At 36.9% G+C, this 19,975-nt stretch overlaps 1 protein-coding gene across 1 annotated transcript in view; it reads left to right on the forward strand.

Moving 5' to 3' along the window:
• Positions 1–12,075, forward strand: part of Kcnmb2 (potassium calcium-activated channel subfamily M regulatory beta subunit 2) — a 237,430-nt gene extending 225,355 nt beyond the window's left edge. Inside the window, exon 5 of the mRNA XM_047565056.1 lies at positions 10,383–12,075. Within this exon, the coding sequence (XP_047421012.1) occupies positions 10,383–10,667 (285 nt within the window). The 3' untranslated portion in view covers positions 10,668–12,075. The remainder of the gene's footprint in view (positions 1–10,382) is intronic.
• Positions 12,076–19,975: the final 7,900 nt, after the last annotated feature.

A 19,975-nucleotide genomic window follows, 5' to 3' on the forward strand; every position in this document is an offset into this window, starting at 1 on the left:
AATAAACCAATTTATTCATTGTACTATTGATAGAAATTCTGAGTTAACTATAGTTTGGGACTATTACAAATAACAATGCCCTGGATATCTTCTTAAATATCTCTTGGTGCTCGAGCAGACACATTTCTTGTCAGGTATAAACCTGGGAATGAACTCCTGAGATCATAGAGTCTACATATCTTAAAGTTTAATAGGTAATGACAAATGGTTTTCTAAATGTCTATAACAATCCATATTCCCGCCAACTGCATATGGGAATTTTTATCACTCCAAATCTTCACGGACATTTGGAATCTTCTATAATTTGAACTTTCACTAATGTGTTGATGTTTCCTTCTGGTTCTGATCACTAACATTTGTTGAGCTCCTTTTCATTTAATTATTGGTCACTTGGCTGTGCTCCTGTGTGCAGTGTCCACCCAAGTCCCTCAGCTCCTTTTCTTTGGGGTTGTGCCTTCTTCATATTCACTGTAGGAATTGTTTAAGCCTAAATCCGAAACCTCTGCTGGTTAAGCGCAGCAAACATCTTCTCCCATTGTGTGACCTTTTCATTCTCTGAATAATATCTTTCAATAAAAGATGTGTCTAATTTCAAGGTAACTCAATTTTGTCAAACTTTTTCTTTTTGTTTAGTACATTTATTGTTCTATTGAATAAGTCTTTGCCTACCTTGAGGTCATGAAGTCATTCTCCTTAATTTTCTTCTAGAAGCATTATTATTTTTCTTTTCACAAATAGATTATAATCACCTGGACTTTTATGTAGGGTCAAGTTTCTTCACAATTTTTTTTTTTTTTTTTTTTTTTTTTTTTTTTTGGTAAGGACAGCCCCTAATCCAGCACATACTTTTAAAGTCCTCACTGGATTATTTTTATAATTCTACTTTTCCCTCTGTTTTCTCAGAAACTACCTAATCTTATCAAGTGTTCTTTTAGCGTCTAGCCTAGAGATTATAATGGCAGCTTTGACTAATTGAGAATGTTAAACTATTTTAACTTCTTGTTCTTTTCTCAACTTACATATTATCATTTTTATTATACATAGATATATTCATGTGAACATTTTATTACTATTGTATATGATAAATATTTATTTATATGGGCTCCCACATTTTTCCACTTTAATTTCTTCAGTTTTTTACCTCTGAGCTTCCATCTTGGATGCTTTTTCCACAACCTGAAGAATACTCTCTAATTAGTATTTATTTTAGTGCAATATTTTGTCTAAAGAATTTTCTCAGTTTTCACTTGTCTAAAAATATTTTTATTCCATTTTTATTCTTAAAAGATGCCTCCTCTGGCTGTTCTTTTGTTTCTGTTGTCATCTGGTGAACATTGAACATTGTCACTGTTCAGAAATCAGTTCTCAGCTTAATTTCTGCTTCTTTGAAGGTAATCTTAGCCTATTTTAAAGATTGTTTCCTTTTTCTTTCTACAGTTTAACAGCTATATGCCAAAGTGTATGGTTATTTTCATTTAGCCTTATTAGCTCTCAGGCTTCTTGCCCTGTTTCTTGATATCCTTCTTAGAAGGTGCTCAGACATTGTCTCATCAAACAATCTTCATCCTCACTTCCTCTCTCTTCTCCTTCTGGGACTCCAGATGGTCATCTGTTAGGCTTTCTCCTTAGCAATCCTTTAGATTAGCAATCCTTTCCTCAACTCTGACAAGTCTCATCTATTAATCTCATCTAAAGTTCTTCATGTCTCTTATTTTCAGCTCTAGAATTATCCACTTGGGTCTTATTTTATCATTTCCTATTTCCTGCAATATTATAATTCTTGTATTTTAAATATTTCATTGTAAAAAATGAAAGTATATTTGTTTTAAAGTCTGTTTTGATGACTTCAATATCTGAAGTCCCCATGTAATGGTTCTACTTTTTTTTTCTTTTCATGTTTTTATGTTGTTTTGTGCTTTCTAAATATTTTTAGCTTGGGAAATCATATTTTTAAAATTATTTATAAAAATAATTTTAAGCATGGGATGATGTCATGATGCCATCTTTTCCAAAAAGTGTTTCCATTTGTTTCTGCCTGGTCCCTGAGGACACCAACCCTTTAGGACCACTACATTCTAACTTCATAAATTGAGATATTCAAATCTGAGTGCAGTCCCTGTGAGGACTTGTTGAAGTTGCTCCTAGGATTGTGCCTAAGACATAGACCTTCAGAGACCTAACCCAAAAGTGAATGCAGGGGAGTTCTCTGGGCCCCCACTTGATAGGCCTTCAATGATAATTCCTACCCATAGCTCTGCAAGGCTCTCAAAAGTGCCATCCAGGATCTTAGACTCTTAGTTACCTTCCACAATGAGCAAACACTCCTGAAGGAAAGACAGACACTCAACCCACTTTCCTGGCCCAGAAATTCTTTATTCTCTTTTAATCAGAAACATACATTCTGAAAATGCACTTATCTCCATGTAACAAGGTCATTTAACCATCTTTGTGCAACATAAGGAATGTTTAGGATATTCCTGGCCAAAAGAGTATTCTCAATGTCAACCTTCTCTTTCTGTTACCCTCCCACAACCTGACCAGAAATGGTCAGTTATAATGGGTAGAGGTTTGTGTGTGTGTGCATGTATGTGTGTGTTGTGTTTTGTTTGTGGTGCTGAGGATCAAACCCAGAGCTTCATGCTTGCATGCTAAGCATGCACTCTACCACTGAGCTACATTCCTAGCCCCTGAACTCAGTTATTGAGATGCATAAGGAACTACTGACAAGGTTTGACCTGAGACACCAGGAGGCAAAAGGATTCAATTAAGCTGTCTGTATCTTTGTAGAAAAACATTCAAACGGATTTTAATTTTAAATTTTCACACTCTCATATTTTTTCTTTGCCTTTAAACCCTGTGCCCAGCCTCTTGTCAACATTACAACCAAAGCTGCTTAAGCTGATAAGCTGGCATGCTCTTGTGGAGCCATTGGCTGACTAATGGTCTCTGGGAGCTGCAATGGGCTCAAGGACCCCTTCCTCCCTTGGCCACAAGGCTGTTGCTAGAATCCTAAATAGCAGCTAAGTATTAATTCACTGCGATTGTTGCTTGTGAATTCCTCACTTTTGATCTTCTTTGGGAGTTTAACTTCTTTTACTCACCAGGGTTTCTCAAAAAAAATGCCCATCTGTTTTAAGGGTAGATTCAAAATGTAGTATGGTGTAAAACATTAAAATATATCCATTTTTTGATGTATTGTATAATACCATCTATGATATTTTATATAACTTTTGTGGAGAAGATAATGATTTTTAGTGGAGAATATGTTTCATAAATTAACCAATTATTTATAATCCCAAACAGCATCACCCCTCATTTTCTTGCTCATTCTAAAGATATAATAGCTTCTCTAAATTCAGAGAATGTACACATCTAAACCAGAGTTTCTCAACTCAGCACTATGGTTTTTAGGGTAGGATAATTCCTTGTTTTCAGTGAAGGTGAAGTAGGGACCTGCCCAGCTGTGTAGCAGCATCTCTAGCCTCAATCCACTAGGTGACAAGCCTAGTTGTGACAACTAGAATATTTCCAGACAGTGGCAGAATCACTGCTTACATTTTATTTAACTTTGCTTTTGGATGCTATGAAATCCTGAAATTCTATGAAAAGCTCCTAAATTCCTCTGCACAACATTGCTAGGGTATGGAATAAAGAAAGTAAATTTGAGACTCTAAATGAAAAATAAGAGGAATCCAGCATTTATTAAGTGCCCAGTATGTATTATGTGCCCAGTATGTATTATGTGCCTAGCACTATGCTAAAAATCTTACTAAGAATATCTCATGTACTCCTCCTAAAATAATAATCGCCAAATTTTATCATGAGCTTACAATGTGCCAGACACTGTGTATTGCTAAATATCTTACACAAACTAGCTTATTTAATTGTATCAATAATCACCCATGTTAGGTACTACTGTTATCCCTACTTTATAGTAATGATGCTGAGTTTAAAAAATGAATTTTCTCAGTTATGCATCTCCCAATTAATTAGGTCTAATTTAAAACCTATGTCTTTATTCTATCACAACATCTCCTAAAGAGAAAAACTTCAGAGAATCCTCTTGAGAGAATAAAGACAAGAGTTCTGAAAATCCATATTCTATTATTCTTATTTATATTTATTCTTCTATTAGCATATTCTGGTGAGCAGATGATAATCTGTATCATTCCATCATATTCCAAGAAGTTCATAGGATCAAGTAAAAGACCATAAGCAAGGAATTGAATTATGTGTAGATAAATCTGTGGCTCCTCAGGGAAGGTCATGGTTGTGTATACAGTGCCAGTGTACACACAGTGGATATAAAATAGACCGAAACTCACTCTGAAAATAGTACAAAAGAGTTGGGAAACATTCCCTAAAACTTGACCTCTGACATCACCATAATTAGCAAGTTAAATGTTGAGATATTTATTACATTTTTGCTGAAATTGCCTATGGACCACTGTTTTAGTCAGCTTTTTTGCTGCTGTGACTAAAAGACCTGAACAGAACAATTTTAGAGGAACAAAAGTTTATTTAGGGGCTCATGGTTTCAGAGGACTCAGTCCGTAGACAGCTGGCTCTACTCCTCAGGTCAAGGTGAGGCATGACATCATGGCAGAAGAGCGTGCTGGAGGGATGCAGCTCACATGATGATCAGAAAGCAGAGAGAGAGACTCCACTCCCTAGATCCAAAATAATACCCCAAAGCCACACCACCCAATGCCCAACTCCTGCAACCACACCCTCTCCACCCTCAGTTACCACTCAGCTAACCCTTATCAGGGAATTAATTCACTGATTGGTTAAGACTCTCACAACCCAATCATTTCTCCTTGACCCTTCTTGCATTGTCTCACACATGAGCTTTTGGGGGACACCTCACATTCAAACTATAACAACCACAGATCCAGAAATACTTCTGTGATTGACAAAGTTAGTCACTACTCACCAAAACTGAATTCTGAGACAACTGGGTACACCTTCACAGAGAAATGAAAGGAAGAGTATGCCTGTAAGAAGCTTATATAAACCTTATGTTACTGAGCATGGAGAAGAAAAACAGGGAAAAGAAACTATTGCTTCCCAATGCCAAGAGGACCGTGGCAAAGGGTCAAGGTCAGATTAGACATCTGACTCACCCTGAATCAAATCAGACTCATTGCAGACCTTGGCACTCCATTGCATAGGCTACTCCAGATATTGAATAATTCCAAGGCTTTAGACAACTTCCATCTCATCCCTGGGTCTTTTAAGCTAATTCTCTACTCCAAGTCAAACAGAAATGCCATAATAAATGTAAGAACTTTGGAAAAATACAGCAAAGGAAAAAAATGGACTTACATAGCAGAGCATGAATTTCTGTTTTTCATTTCTCTACCAAACACTTCCAACAGTCCCACTTGCCAACATCAAGCAGATAACGTCAAGTACAAACTAATCAGGTCTAAACTAAAGGGGTAAGCATGAGGATTCACTATTCTAAAAGTGATAAAGATCTGGAAGTCTCATAAAAGGAAAGAAAAATAAAGTCCCAATTGCTCTCTCAACATTAGTCTATCACTAGTGTTCAAAGAACTCTATAAAGTTCAAAATATACTTGTGGGCCAGAGTAACCCAAGGCCACCAGTAGATGAGCTCATTTTTTGAGTATAGGGATTATGTCTTATTCTCTAGCATAGAACACAAAGTCTGGTAAATTGTATGTGTTTCATGAATATGTATGACACATTCATTGTTTAAGTACAGTAGAAAAAATTCCATCTTACTTTGGAATGAAAAAAATGTGTGTTCACATGATCAATTTTTTTGTTTATTTAACTCACGGACATCATGTAGTAGGATGCCCTGGTTACTGGTGGGTTGAGAACAAATCTGTAATCCTCTCTGAGGGGACAGCCTTTGATGAAAGCCTTTTTAGACACGTTCCTGTGGTGTCTCATCACCACCCCTTCTTTTGCTCTCTATTTCTAACTGTCTTGTGTTGCTTATCATTTTGGTGCCTATATTTAGCGTGCTACCAGGCACATTGGCACAATATTTACTGTCACTCAATAAATATTGATTGGGGTTTCATTAAACTTCTGACCCATTTCTGAAATAAGATACTTTCTTTTTTATTTAAAAAAAAAAAAAAAAAAAGCCAAGGAAGGACAAACTCCTCCCCTGCTGGGTCCTGAGAAATTGATAGCTCCGTTCCTCCTGACAGTGACAGTGAGCTTATTCAACCAGATCCCACTCCCAGGGCTCCCGCCCCTCCCTGCATCTTTTATCTTTGGGATGAAGGCATGTCACTCTGCTTCACACATGCCTAGTGAAGCGTGTTGATAAGAAAACCCCAACAGGTAGTTTCTCAAAACTTCTGTCCATCATGAGAATAAAAAAATATAATTGTGGATGTAAAAGATCCTGGAAGTGAGGCTAAGAAATTGTCGTCATGTTCCAAAGAACTGAACAGAATATACAATTGCTGGGTCTTCACTGACCAGAGAAGGCACATTCAGGACCCAGGTTTCTATACGTAGGAGAGGAAAGGTCATGCCAGCGGACAGCTTTATGGCTTTCAATATCAAAAAATAGTTTCTGTCTTTCAAGTATCTAAGGGATTGGGGAAAAGAAGTAAAGTTGATTAACAAAACTCAAGATTAAGAAGAGAGATGTGAGTTAAATCTTCTGCAGAATGTCTCCTTCAAAGGTTTGGTATATTTATATATTATATGTTAAGGCACAAAAGAAATCATTACCAATGACCAGAGCAAAAATATTAATGTACTTGTGTGTATAAAATAATTACCAATATGTTCCTTTCTGTTATATATCACATATAGTCTAAAAGTCAAATCTTTCCATTCCCATACCTTCCAATAAGTAAAAAGGTCTAAAAATGCTAAGGTCTTTATCTTTTCAATCTACATTACATTTTCCAACTGTATTGATCAATATCATTTGCTGAAATACATTCCATATATTCTAGACCAATCACATGAAAGTATCTTCCTAACACATGATGAAATCATAAGACAAGTAAATCTTCACACCCAATTCCTACCAGCCTCAGGAAGATAGTTTGAGCCAAAGAAACAGAAATCTAGAAACCAAAGGTAGAATTCTGTGTTTTGCAGATAGGACAGGACAAAAAGATAGGGACACAAGACAGGAACCACTGAATAGAGCTGCCCTGTGGAAATAATGCAGCTGATAATTTAGTCCTTCTTAGTCGTTTCATGACTTAGAACATGAAGATTTTAAAAGATCATGTGGACATATATGATATTCCAAGAGAAAATGTGGTAATTAAAATTTATGGAGGCTTTATAGCTTATTTATCATTTAATGCTCACAGAAACCCTGCTGAGGAAATCTCTAGTAAACCCATGTTATACATTAAGTTGGTTCTGAGGGACCATACAATTTTCCTACAGTAACCTGTCCTAAATACAACTCGGGATCTTTTTTACACTGCCTACATTCATTATCACAAACAAAATCAATAAGAAAAAGAAACGAATGATTGACATATGGTAGAATTTTCATGGGTGGTTAACAGTCTAGCAGAAGCCAATTAGTGTGTGTGTTGAAAAGTTGCAGGTGACAAGGTAGGAAGAGCTAAAAACATCAAGGTAGAGGGTCCTTTCTCCAAGCACCTGCCTGCTTCACTTACATGTGCCACTGGTCGTGAGGACCCCAGTCAGATCTTGTTTGGAATAGCCAGGTCACATGTACACATTTCAGACCCTGACATCTTTAAACTTTAATAAGCAGTTCTTGTATTACAACCTTGCTAGATGGTCTCAATGGTAGTTTATATCTTATTTTATTTGGAAGAATCTAACCTAGTGAGAGTATTATTGCCATTCACCAGAAAAAATGTTTCATTTAAATTTTTTTTTTCCTTAAGCCAAATCAATACATGAGAGCATAAGAAAAGGGAAAAAAAACCCCTCTATTTTTAATAGAATGCCATTTTTATTGAGATCAATTCAATAACTCAGTGCTGTTAGCCACTGAAACTACTATAAACTATCTTGGCACAAAAATATACAGGGGCCTGAGGCATTTATAATCTAAATTGGCTCAGTTTGAATTCAGTCATAAATGACTTATTCATATTTGTTGTGTTTTTTTTCTTAATACTTTTCTTCAAAAAATATTTTAAAAACTAAAAACATGATCTGTGAAACTTAAAAAGATTAAAAAAAAAAAAAAACACTATTCCCATAAGTGCCTTAAAGTCTTTTGATCCAGAGGCATCCACCTGGTAGAGAATTTGCTTCCTGGCAGTCACAGGCTCAGTTATAAGTCACTGTGAACTTCTGGTTTCTTGAGGATGCTTTCAGCCTCTTCATGCTGTGCTAACACCAGCACTCTGCTGTACTCACAGGGATATGTATACTCACATTTATTCTTCAATGGTTGAATTTCAAGGTGTCAGCCAGGCCTGGCTACAAGAACATCACTTTAAGCATGGTTTATAATAATGCTGGCATGCCATGCTTCATTCTTAACTAATCAAAGAAACTTCCTGCTGCTTATAGTCAAATAATCCAATGATTACAGCTCAGCAAACAAAGTAAAGTGCCTGTGTACCCACTAATAAAGTCAGGAGGAAGACCAATTCAAATACACCCCATTAACAGGAACTCATTTAATTTCCTTCATATTATCTTTCTGTGAAATCTATAGGTCTATATTTTTCTGAAATTCAAGACCCTCACCCCAAATCTTCTATCAATGTACCTCAAAATTTACCCATAGCCCACCTTATCTGTGTCTCTGAATACAGTATTGTAAGTTGTGCACTGCACAACACTGAGGATACCCGTCACACTGTAAGTTAAGGATGCAAGTATTTATGGTCACCATTAACAATAATATATGGGTAGTTTTCATAAAATCAGTTTATTAAGATAATTTTCCAGTGGAAGCAATAGTGTTTTGAAGATGAGGCATAGTTTTCTAAAACACTATATAGATTAGTGGTGATTCGTTCAGAAATCACTTTAATTCAGAAAGTCAGTTGGATTAATCATTTGATAATATACATGACAAGAAACAGAGAATCTATTGAGAGAGGCTTAACATAGAAGGGGAGAAGAGTTAACCAAGGAGCCTTGTATCTCCCAGAAAAGTGACTTACATTAATCACCTTTTTCTCCAACTTTTTAAAAAACTGTTGTCATTATGATATCAGTTTTGTCACTGTACCTGTACAGACCAAGGAACGCAGGTCACATCCTCAGAGATCATTTTAAGTCGGAGGGAATGCCTTCAAATATGCCTAATGCATAATTTTAATAACTACATGAAAGTTATTTAATTCCATCTTTATCCAAAAAAAAAAAAAATGGAGAAGGAGAAGGACAGGAAGAGGAAACAGAGAGGAAAAGATAAAGTCAAGAAGGGAAGAGATACATGGAGGAGAAAGATCAAAGGATAGAACTGTGCAGAAAAATAGAGAGGAGTGAGGTGTAGATCTGATAGCAAGAAGCGTAAGAGGAGAAAAGATCAAAGGAAAGACACAGTGAGTTCTCAAATTAGGAGTGGTGGAAGATAAACTGATTGGGGTCTGCTTTGGGGCAAGTTTCTTTGGCAAATCATGCAGCAGAGACGGCAACCAGTGACCAAAGTGACTTGGCAGAAACAAAGGAAGCCATGCCAAAATAAAAGAACAAACTACTTTTGATATTGGTATGACTGCAAACTGTAGGCATTACATGAACAGACATGAGCAGACAAAACCAGGAGAGTTAACACTCTAATTCCACGGAGAAGGATGTTCAATAGGAAATGATGAAAACCCAGCACACTTCCCTATGGCAAAAAGAGCCTAGTTGGAGTCATTTTCTTTTTGTGTGTGTGTGTGGTATGTAATATGGGAGGATTAAATCAAGCTAATATTTCCCTGATTTTATTTTAATCGATAATTTAGTAATATATAGGTGGATTATCAAGGAACATCTTGGTCAGATACTCTAAAACAGTACATTAAGCAATGTGTAAGGATTTTTTAGGGTTTCTAGAGGAACCAGTCTGAATACAAAAAGAATAACCACAGTGGCCAGGTGGTGCATGACTAATCCCAGCAGCTTGGGAGTCTGAAGCAGGAGGATCGAGAGTTCAAAGCCAGTCTCAGCAAAAGTGAGGCACTAAGCAACTCAGTGAGACCCCATCTCTAAATAAAATATGAAAAAGGGCTGGGAATGTGGCTCAGTGGTTGAGTGCCCCTGAGTACAATCCCCAGTACCAAACAAAAAAATAACCACAGTGGTCATTTCACTGATAAATTAAGTTGGTTGCTGTACTCTACCCCTCCTACTGTCTGTCTGTCTGTTTCTCTCTCTCTCTCTCTCACACACACACATACACATTTTGGTAACAGTTTACCTCATTCTCTACAGTGTTCCTACATACCCAAGTGTGAAAAAAGTTTTGAAGAGTCCATGTCCCTGGTGAACGTCGTCATGGAAAACTTCAGGAAGTACCAGCACTTCTCTTGCTATTTTGACCCGGAAGGAAACCAGAAGAATGTCATTCTAACCAAACTCTACAGTTCCAACGTGCTGTTCCACTCACTCTTCTGGCCCACTTGCATGATGGCCGGGGGCGTGGTGATCGTGGCCATGGTGAAACTCACACAGTACCTCTCCCTGCTCTGTGAGAGGATCCAGCGGATCAATAGATAAAAGCGAACATGGATGAAATAGTTTTCTTTAAAGCTCAAATACTGTTTTCTTTCATTCTTCACCAAAGAACCTTAAGTTTGTAACGTGCAGTCTGTTATAAGTTCCTTAATATATTATTATATGTAGAGCAATAATGCAAAAGCTGTTCTATATGCAAACATGATGTCTTTATTATTCAGGAGAAGAAACACTGTTTTGTGTTGGTTGGTTCTTTCCATAGTCTTGTTTTGTTGCTGGAACTAGTGTGTCCTTCCTTCCTTCCGCCAAAATGGGGCTCAGTTATTTATTTGCCAAGCTATATGGAAGAATGTAGCAACATCAATGTGCTAAGGTCTGTGTTCTGAGGTATCAGATCTCTTAAAGACAAGATTTTTCATCATTAATTGTTTACTAAAGCTATAGCCAAAAATATTTTTTCCCTTTCTGAATCAAATTGAGCCCTGTAGCAAGTGAAGGGACTGGATTTTCTAATTAAAGGGTGTTAAGCATTTTCCTTGTATTTTTACCATGTGACTAAAAAGAAGGGAAATCTAGCCAGTTACTTTTCTTTCATTACTTTTTATTCACAACTTTAGATTTTTTAAACTGATTTCCAAAAATAAAAAATAAAAAAAATAAGCTTTTCTCATTAGCTAATTCTGTAGTTGCTTCCTATGATTTAAATAGAAAATTAAGAGCCCTTTTCCATTTTAAGACCCGCTACTGTGTGAAGAGATGATACTGACAAAGGATTCATTATCTTTGGACTGAGTGAATGTTGGTGGGTGCTCCTCTAAGACACAGGAACATCTGTGGTACTAAGATATTTGCGTGAAAATCTTTATTCCATCTCAACTGAACTGTTTGATGGTACAAATTAAGATGCCGTTTGCTGGTAAAGACTGGTGAACTGGTTTCAATGGGTAAATCTACTGTGGTAACTTAACATATTGGAATTATTCTTCGGGAATTTATGATTAAGTTAAGGAATGTGTAGTCTGTCCTCTGACAAGTGTTCTCTGTCAGGACTTTAAAGCTATGTACACAGAATATTTGTCTCCTCTACATGTTTTATTTTTCTATTTATAATTCCCCTTTTTTGTTGTTATATTTTATACACAGAAAAGACCTTTTTCTTAACACACATTTGAACTGAATAACAGATTTAAAGGAAGCCTTTCTTCACATTGCTATTTACTTATTGTATTTGGGGGGGAAATGAGGGATTCGTTTTAAATAAAAACATTCCATCTTTTATTTCCTATCACTGTCAAAAGGAGAAGACAAACATCTATCTTTCTCATCTATATTTAAGTACCTTTTTGTAATGTAGTATCAAAGTTTTTTAGGTATTGCAAAATTTTACAAATCACTTGTGGAATGAATGGCAAAAATAATCTGATGATGTAAAAATTATTCTGCAATATTGTAATTCATAGTTTGACTTTTCATAAGCAAATAAATCCCTAGGGTGTGATCAGGACTTCAGATGTGTAATTAAAATTTTTTTTTAAATTCATTAATCACAAGATTTGAATACTTCTTGCATTCTGAGCTGGCAAACCCACGGTAGTCCAAAAACTTGTAATTTTAGGTATTTTAAGAGATTAAAAAGTTTTCCTTTTTTTTTTTTTTTTACACATAAACACATACATACAATGTATTAAACACTTTAAAAAAAACTGTTTCTTCTCTATCTTAAAGACAATTGTGAAGATAATAGAGAAATCTTTGGGTCAATGGGGCTGCAAATTTTTCATCTTTAGTGTTCCCTGGGTGTCCCTTCAAGTGATCCAAGGGTGAAATGTGTGAGTGAAACTATTACGATTTTTTTTAAATTTTCCTCTGAATTTTTATTAAAAATTCCCAACTGACATTTTACATAAGGATGTAGGAATCTCAAAAGAATGACACCAGACAGATATTAACTAGTACCTTCTTGAGTCCCAAAACAACAAGAGCCCCTTTGGGTGATTTAGATGTATGTATAGTTACCCAGAAGAAAGATCAGGGCATAGTGCTTTAAATGTTTTGCATGTTTTAACTGATTTATGCTTTATAACACCCTATTGGAGGGAGCACTAGTATTATCTCATCCTACAGATGAGAATGTTGAAACTCAGAGATGTTAACTCACTTCCCCAAGGTCACAGTACCAAGAACTGAGACCCTAAGATAGACTTGTTGCCTCACTTTCCCATTAGAGCAGCCATTTCCATGGCTTTGTTGTCTTCAGATTACACTAAAGGATTCTGAGGTTTGCAAGGGATTAGGGAGATGAAGAAGAAAGAGTGTTCAATTAGAAGACATTGTTCAAGATATGGTGACCATGTTCTGACTCTGCTGACTGTTTCAATGTAAAGTTAGGCAGTGAGGCCAGCTGACCCCTTTGGTCCCTTTTAGCACTAACATTCCATGCCAGATGTGTGGAAAGAAGAATCAACGCTGTTCTTCAATCTTCAGAGCACAGCTCTGATTCTCAAATATACTCTGTACATATTAATCTATGGATTTAAAAAAAAAAAACCACCCTGCTGACATTCCCAATAAGCCACTTGCCTCCTTAGGACCCAAAGGCTTATTTACATCTGCCAAAAGTAGAGTTCTGAGTCTCCACATTATTCAACAAGAATGATTTCCCCTAATGTTATGAATGCCTATGCTTCCAAATCACTTTCATTATCCACCTGGCACATCCCATCTAAAACTTTATTGATTTCAGATTCTCTGAGTTGCCATTGTATTAAAACCCAGAAATGATAAATGCACCAATGACTGCTTGCAAATAGCTATAATAAAAAGATACGGTCCTGTAGAAAACTACTGTGAAGCTACACATTACCAGCTGATGGTAATGTGTAGGTGATCATAAAACACTTCTTACATAGACCATGTGATATTTAGAGTTCCAACATGTTGCCCTTTTCCCTTTCCTGTGAATGACCAAAAATTACTTATGCAGGGCATTTGTAAAAACCTGAATATTATTTTCAGTATATCAAGCCATGAACATTCCTGTAAGAGAAATATCTTGACACCAACAATTTTACTGACATTAACAAAGAGACCTATAAGATAGTAAAATAGGATAAATAATCAACTAGAGGGAGCTAAAACAATAATTTTAAGGGAATGATCAGTTACCATATAAATATAGTTAAATTTCCTGTTCCTCTGCCAAAATACTGAAATGAATAAAGTTCAAGAAGGTAAGGGAGTTTTCATTGTCTTGATGGGAAAAATGGAATGACGAAAGGTTAGACTCGATCCCTCTGCCCTCAACTTCTTCTGGATTCCCTCTTCCCTCCAAAATAAATTCAGCCAGAACTGCCTCAGTTCCACAATATCCATTCCAAGGCATGGACCATGTGGGAAACTGAACTCAAGGAGCAAAGTGTCAGCACTTGCCTAAAGACTCCGCCAGCCTGACAAGTGCAGCAGGACGGAACAGACAATCTCTAAATTGAACCTGCTCCACCCTTCCCTATTTGCAGCACCTAGAAAGAATGAACCAAAGTATCCGACATTACCTTCTATATTAAGAAGGGTTGAAACAACATTCATGAAAAAGTAAAGAATAACAGGTCTCTAATTCACATGGATGGAGACAACATTTAGAGTTGTTATGAGGCTTACCTGCAATACATATATGTAAAATGCCTGGCATTGTTTCTAGCATATAATAGATTATTATCCAATGGTAACTCTAACTATCAATAATAAAATGTGGAAGCAGTATTAATAGCATTCACTAGCCATATAGAGGCTCTTGAAACAAAAATAGTTCAAAAATATCATTTTGCCCCAAACTCACACCAATCCCTAAATCCCATCTACAATATCATTAGCAGTGATAATCTATCCATAGGGATGGTGACTATATTAGTTATGATGATGAAATAACCAACATGGTCTACTTATTTTTAAAAGTTCATTTAGCTCATGGTTTTGGAAGTTCGCAATAAGTGGCACCAAGATGGGATTTGGGCCCCTGAGGATGACAGTAGATGACAATGGCAGAAATGCATGTGTGACTCAGCAGTCACATGTGGAGCCAGGAAGCAAAGAGAAAACAGGCCTGGGGTCCCACAGTCCCCTTCAGGGCACACCCCCAGTGACCTAAGGACTCCCATAAGGCCCCACCTCTTAAAGGCCCACAACACTTCCCAATATAGCCCCCCGGGGGTGAAACCCTAACATATGGGTCTTTGGAAGACACTTGCACAAGCTACAGCAGTTATGACCTGAATCCTGCCATTGTTGGGAAAGGCCACCACTTCATGCAAGAAAATTTTACTGATAATAAATTGGAATCTGTCTCGCTGCATATCTACCTACAAAATCTGCACAAAAGAAATGCAATACTTCTGCCACTGACTTATATTATGAGTATTATTTTATTGAAAAATGAAGGAAGGAGGGAATGGGGAAAGAGCAACTTCCAATGGTTTAGAATATAAGACCATGGAAAATAAACCTGTTCAGCCAGAATTATTGACATAAAGGGGACTGATGAAGGTAGTATAAATGATATTGACTTTAAATGGTTAAAGATATATCTAGTAGAACCTAATGTTCATGGGTGACTTAAATTGATGAACCAGCTAAATCTGATGCCTCATGAATTTTAATCCTGTACCACCTCTCAAGTATAATTTAGCTTTCTGAAAGATAACATTGTCTGAAATTCTACATTGTGCTCTTATTCAGCTTTATGACAACCAGAATAAGATTACCTAAGAGCACAGATGTCCTCCTCACAAAATGTGGGTACAGTTGCCATGTGAGTATCTTGGCTAAGGTACCATTCTTCAGGGCGATGCTAAGGAATTGGAAGAAATTAATCTGCAAAAATTTTTTTTCTGACTTTATGAGCATTCCATTTAGGTAGAAAGAGAAGTGGTTCTCTCAAGTAATTTACTAACTGAATTAAGGTTTCCAGAACTGTTCTTCGACCTACTTAAATAAATTTAATTCCCAAGTCCTTGCAAGCTGTGACTTGTTACCAATATAGTCTATCAGGACCATGGAGAAGGCTTCAAAATCCTCAACACAATTCCACCAACTATAGGCAGAACCAGAAATTTATTTAGGTAGAAGACATAATTTCTCTTCATAAAGATTAAAATCTATTTCTCTCATTCTCTTTCTCTCTTTCTCTCTCCCTCCCTCCCTCCCTCCCTCCCTTTCCCCCCACCTCCTTTTGTTTTTCTCTTGGTTACATTCTTAATCTCCACAGAACAGCAAAAATGAACCTCAGCAAACTATGTGTTCACAAAATCCCAATGTCTATAATCACAGAAGTAAAACCCCGAATTAATATCAGAACTCAATAAAGCCTGTTCTCAGGCCAAGTGCAGTGGTACATGCCTATAATCCCAGTTACTTGGAAGCCTGAAGCAGGAGGATAAAGTTCAAGAACAATCCTCAGCAAAGGAGCAAGACCCTGTCTTTAAAAAAAAAAAAAAAAATCCAGTTCTTTTTTCATCATTCACCTACTGCTAGGATCACCAAATATGGCCCAAGGGATGGTCAACACCTACTGGTCACACTTCATAGCACAGTACTACATGACCCACCTCTGAAATGCTGGAGGCAAGTCCTGTGATTTACAACCCTACTAGATGGGAGAAAAATAATTCCCTAAAGGAAGACTGTATGGTTAAAAAGCAGAGGAAGGGGTGCCAGGTAAGTACAAACAGTAGATGTCCCTGACAGGGAACCTGGATAAGCTGATTCCCCCAGTAGAGTGTGGTTGCAGGAAAAAGAGTACCACACATGAAAAGAAAAACAAGTATCACTGAGAAAATAAAGGGGCAAAAGGAACCAGTGCTTAGAATTTGATTTGCAATTTTTCTACAACTTCATAAGTTATATAATTTAGAAGAGGAAAAAAAGAGCTTTTCTGATTTTCACTAAATAAAAGATGCAGTAAATAGAAACTGCAGGAACACTTTGGTTTAATAGGAGACAAGAAGCTTATTCAGAGAAAGGTGTTAGGGCATCTGATAACACCGTAAGAAGAAAGAATTGATAGGAAACAGAAACTAGTTTAAAGGAAGGGAGAAGAGAAGTAACATGTGTGAAAAGGAATTTTAAAAATTTAATTTAAGCAACTATTGCTATGTGTCAGATTAAGATTTTTTTTTCTTTTTTTCTTGAAGTTCTTATCCTTTGGGGTTGCAGAATATCTAATTGGCCCAGTGTAGATTCAATTGCCATCATCCCCTGCTTAAGAAGCAAATGAAGAGATGAGTTCTGACTTTTTAGGCTTTTCCCACATCATAACATTTAAGAAAATGATTAATCCCTGGACAATCTGGTGATGGTTATTGCCAAACATAAATCAACAGGAAGCACAACTGACCATCTGCGACCTCACCTTCCATCTGCAACACCATAGTTACTTCAGTACCTGAACGTCTATATGATACCTTTGACTCAAATCTGTGCAAACTCATCAGCCTCCTTTAATCAGAGCCATCAAATCTCAACTCTTTTATTTGTTGCATTAAAATTCCAGCAGTTTCTACCAGGCAGCTGCAAACCCTGACACTTATCTCTTCTTCATGGTGAGCAAACACAACAGGCCCTCCCTGTGCCATCCCTGAGTATGACAGAAGTATCATTTTGGAGCAATCAACAGTGTGTGTCTCTAACCAAAAGCAGTCAGCTGCTGCAGCTAACACCTAACAATACTGAGAAGGCAGGGAGTTCAGAATGGGGACTCATGGTGTATGTTAAATATATCTTCCTCTCCAACAGTTGTGATAGATGCAGAATTTGATGCCAATGCTACATTTACATCCATCTCCAGAAAGTCATAATTATCTGGGAAATTTCAGCTTTCCTTGAAAGAAAGAAAGAAAGAAAGAAAGAAAGAAAGAAAGAAAGAAAGAAAGAAAGAAAAGAAAAGAAAAGAAAAGAAAAAGAGAGAGAGAGAGTACTCTAAATACAGCCTAGGGATCTGCCACAAAGACCCCAGGAACCAGATCTGGCTTGGCCATGTGAGGCCTCTTGTAGCAGACTAGCTTTGTGTTAACACCCAAAAGAGGCTTTCCCTGTTCCAACCCTCAGTCTCTGTGAAAATGCCACACTATCTGGCTGAATGAATAACCTTTAGAATGCTAACAATCCTGAAGTTAGCCTGGCAAACATCCAAGACTGTTTAGAAGATTCCACTGGGAGTGTTGGAGAAGCCACACATCCAGATCATCCAATATTAGAGATTAACAACTGTCTCCTATTCTAAGAAGAAAGCATTTTAATAGTTGACCAGAAACTGTAAACATTTACCACTAAAGTCAATTCAGAAAAATCTTGGAGAACTGGAACACAGGAGCTCTTTGGAAGACCAGGAAAAAAAAAACAGCAATTTTCCTCTCATATCAATGTAGTGCCAGACCTTGAACAGAAGCCTCTGGAAAAATTAAAAGCCATCTTCATGTGGTCATTCCCCAGATTCTGCTTCTATGTGGTGAAAATCAAGCAAGCTCAGGCATCAAGCAAGTTCAAAGGAGATTTTTATTCAAAAAGGAACTGTGGGCCAGCCTTTACAAAGGAAGACTTACACTCCAAGGAAAAGCTAGTAGCATTCTGCTGCTGCAGTTGACTTGAATCATGGAGTGAACTGGCCCTTCAGGCTCATCCCGCCATAATCCCACTTCACTTAGTCATTCTTGTCACAGGCCCTTCCCAAGATTCCAGGTTCTTTCACATCTTTAGACTTTTGCATTTACCATCTTCTCTGCCAGAGACTCTCTTCTCTGACTCTCTTATCTCCACCTGACTAACTTATGCTCCTTTTTTAAGGTTCAGCTCAAACCTTGTCTGCACCAGGAAGAGATTCCTGACCTTTTTCTCAGGTCCTGCCTAGCTGCCCATCTTCTGTGCTTCAATGACACCGTTTGTAATTGCACCCCTCTATAGAAACATTCGTCAGATCACACCTCGGTTTCGAATTATTTCTCTGGTAACTTTGCAAGACTCACAAGAGTGTGGACATTTTATTCATCTTATTTTGTTTTTATATTTCTGTCCCCCAGTCCATTACAATTCTGGCACATAGTAGGGCCTCAATAAATGTTACTTACCTGAATAAATGAAGGATTGAATTATTAATTAAAAAGTAGGCAATAATAGATTCTCTGTATTGTGACCTGAAGATCTTCCCACAGGACAAAATACCTGAAAGCCCACGATTAGAGACCTGTTCATTTTACTACAGACTCTGGTTACCTACTAGTTCCCTCAACCAATCATTTCTCAGCACCGGAATGTACCTAGAGTCATCTATCATCCCAGAAACCTAAGAGCAGAGCTACTGGGGAACTTAAAAGGGAAATTATGATAGAAGGCAAAGTCTTAAACTTATAGAATGGAACAATACCCATTGTGAAGGGTGAGTCAGTCGAAATAAATGACTAAGCACAAAGGTGCTGGAATTCTTTACGCCTGATTTTGACTCCTAATCCTGCCACTCACTAGCTGAGATATTTGGGGAAATAATTTCTTTTTTTTTTTTCATTACTGTGATCAAGCATTTAATTTACCATGCATAGCTATATAGTGTAGTACTTTTTTATTAATTTTTTAATTTGTTCTAATTAGTTATACATGACAGTAGAATGCATTTATGCATTCTGATAAATCATACAAAATGGAGTATAATTTCTCATTTTTCTGATTGTACAAGTTGTAGGATCACATCAGTCATGAGTCATATATGTATATGAAGTAATAATTTGTTTCACTCTACTAATAATTTCTACATCAGTTTCTTCAACTGGAAAATGGGAATAGTAATAATATCTAAATCATAAGATAAAGTGAGATGATATGTAAATGTTTGGCAAATGTCTAGCACAAAATAAGCACTCATGAAGTGAAAGTAATTATTTTACAATGATTAATAATAAAAGGTAGAGACTATCCTTAAGATTGGAAACAGAGTTGGAGACAAAAATAGAAAGAAGGGCATAGTATAAGCAATAAAAGATGCTTAAGACAAGCTTCATCTCTCCTATGGAATTACCTAGGACTGACCCAGCCTCAAAACTACAGAGTACAATATCACATCTAAGCTCAGTTTCAGAGAGATTTAAAAGCACCCTTCTCAACAGAGTAACAGGGATAGGAAGTCAAGAAATTGATGAGAGATGTTATTACATGCTCCCAGTTTCTCTGGGGCAGAAAAATCTGTGGAAGTTTCCTGTCCACCCACCCACAGGTAAGAGAAAGGATTCAGTCTCATTGTTGAACTTCATCTAGTGTATCTGAAATTCCAGAAACTCTTTTAAAACTAGAAGCATAAGAGGTGGAGTGGGCAA

The sequence above is a fragment of the Sciurus carolinensis genome, chromosome 9 (genome assembly GCF_902686445.1).
Source record: "Sciurus carolinensis chromosome 9, mSciCar1.2, whole genome shotgun sequence".
NCBI lineage: Eukaryota > Metazoa > Chordata > Mammalia > Rodentia > Sciuridae > Sciurus > Sciurus carolinensis.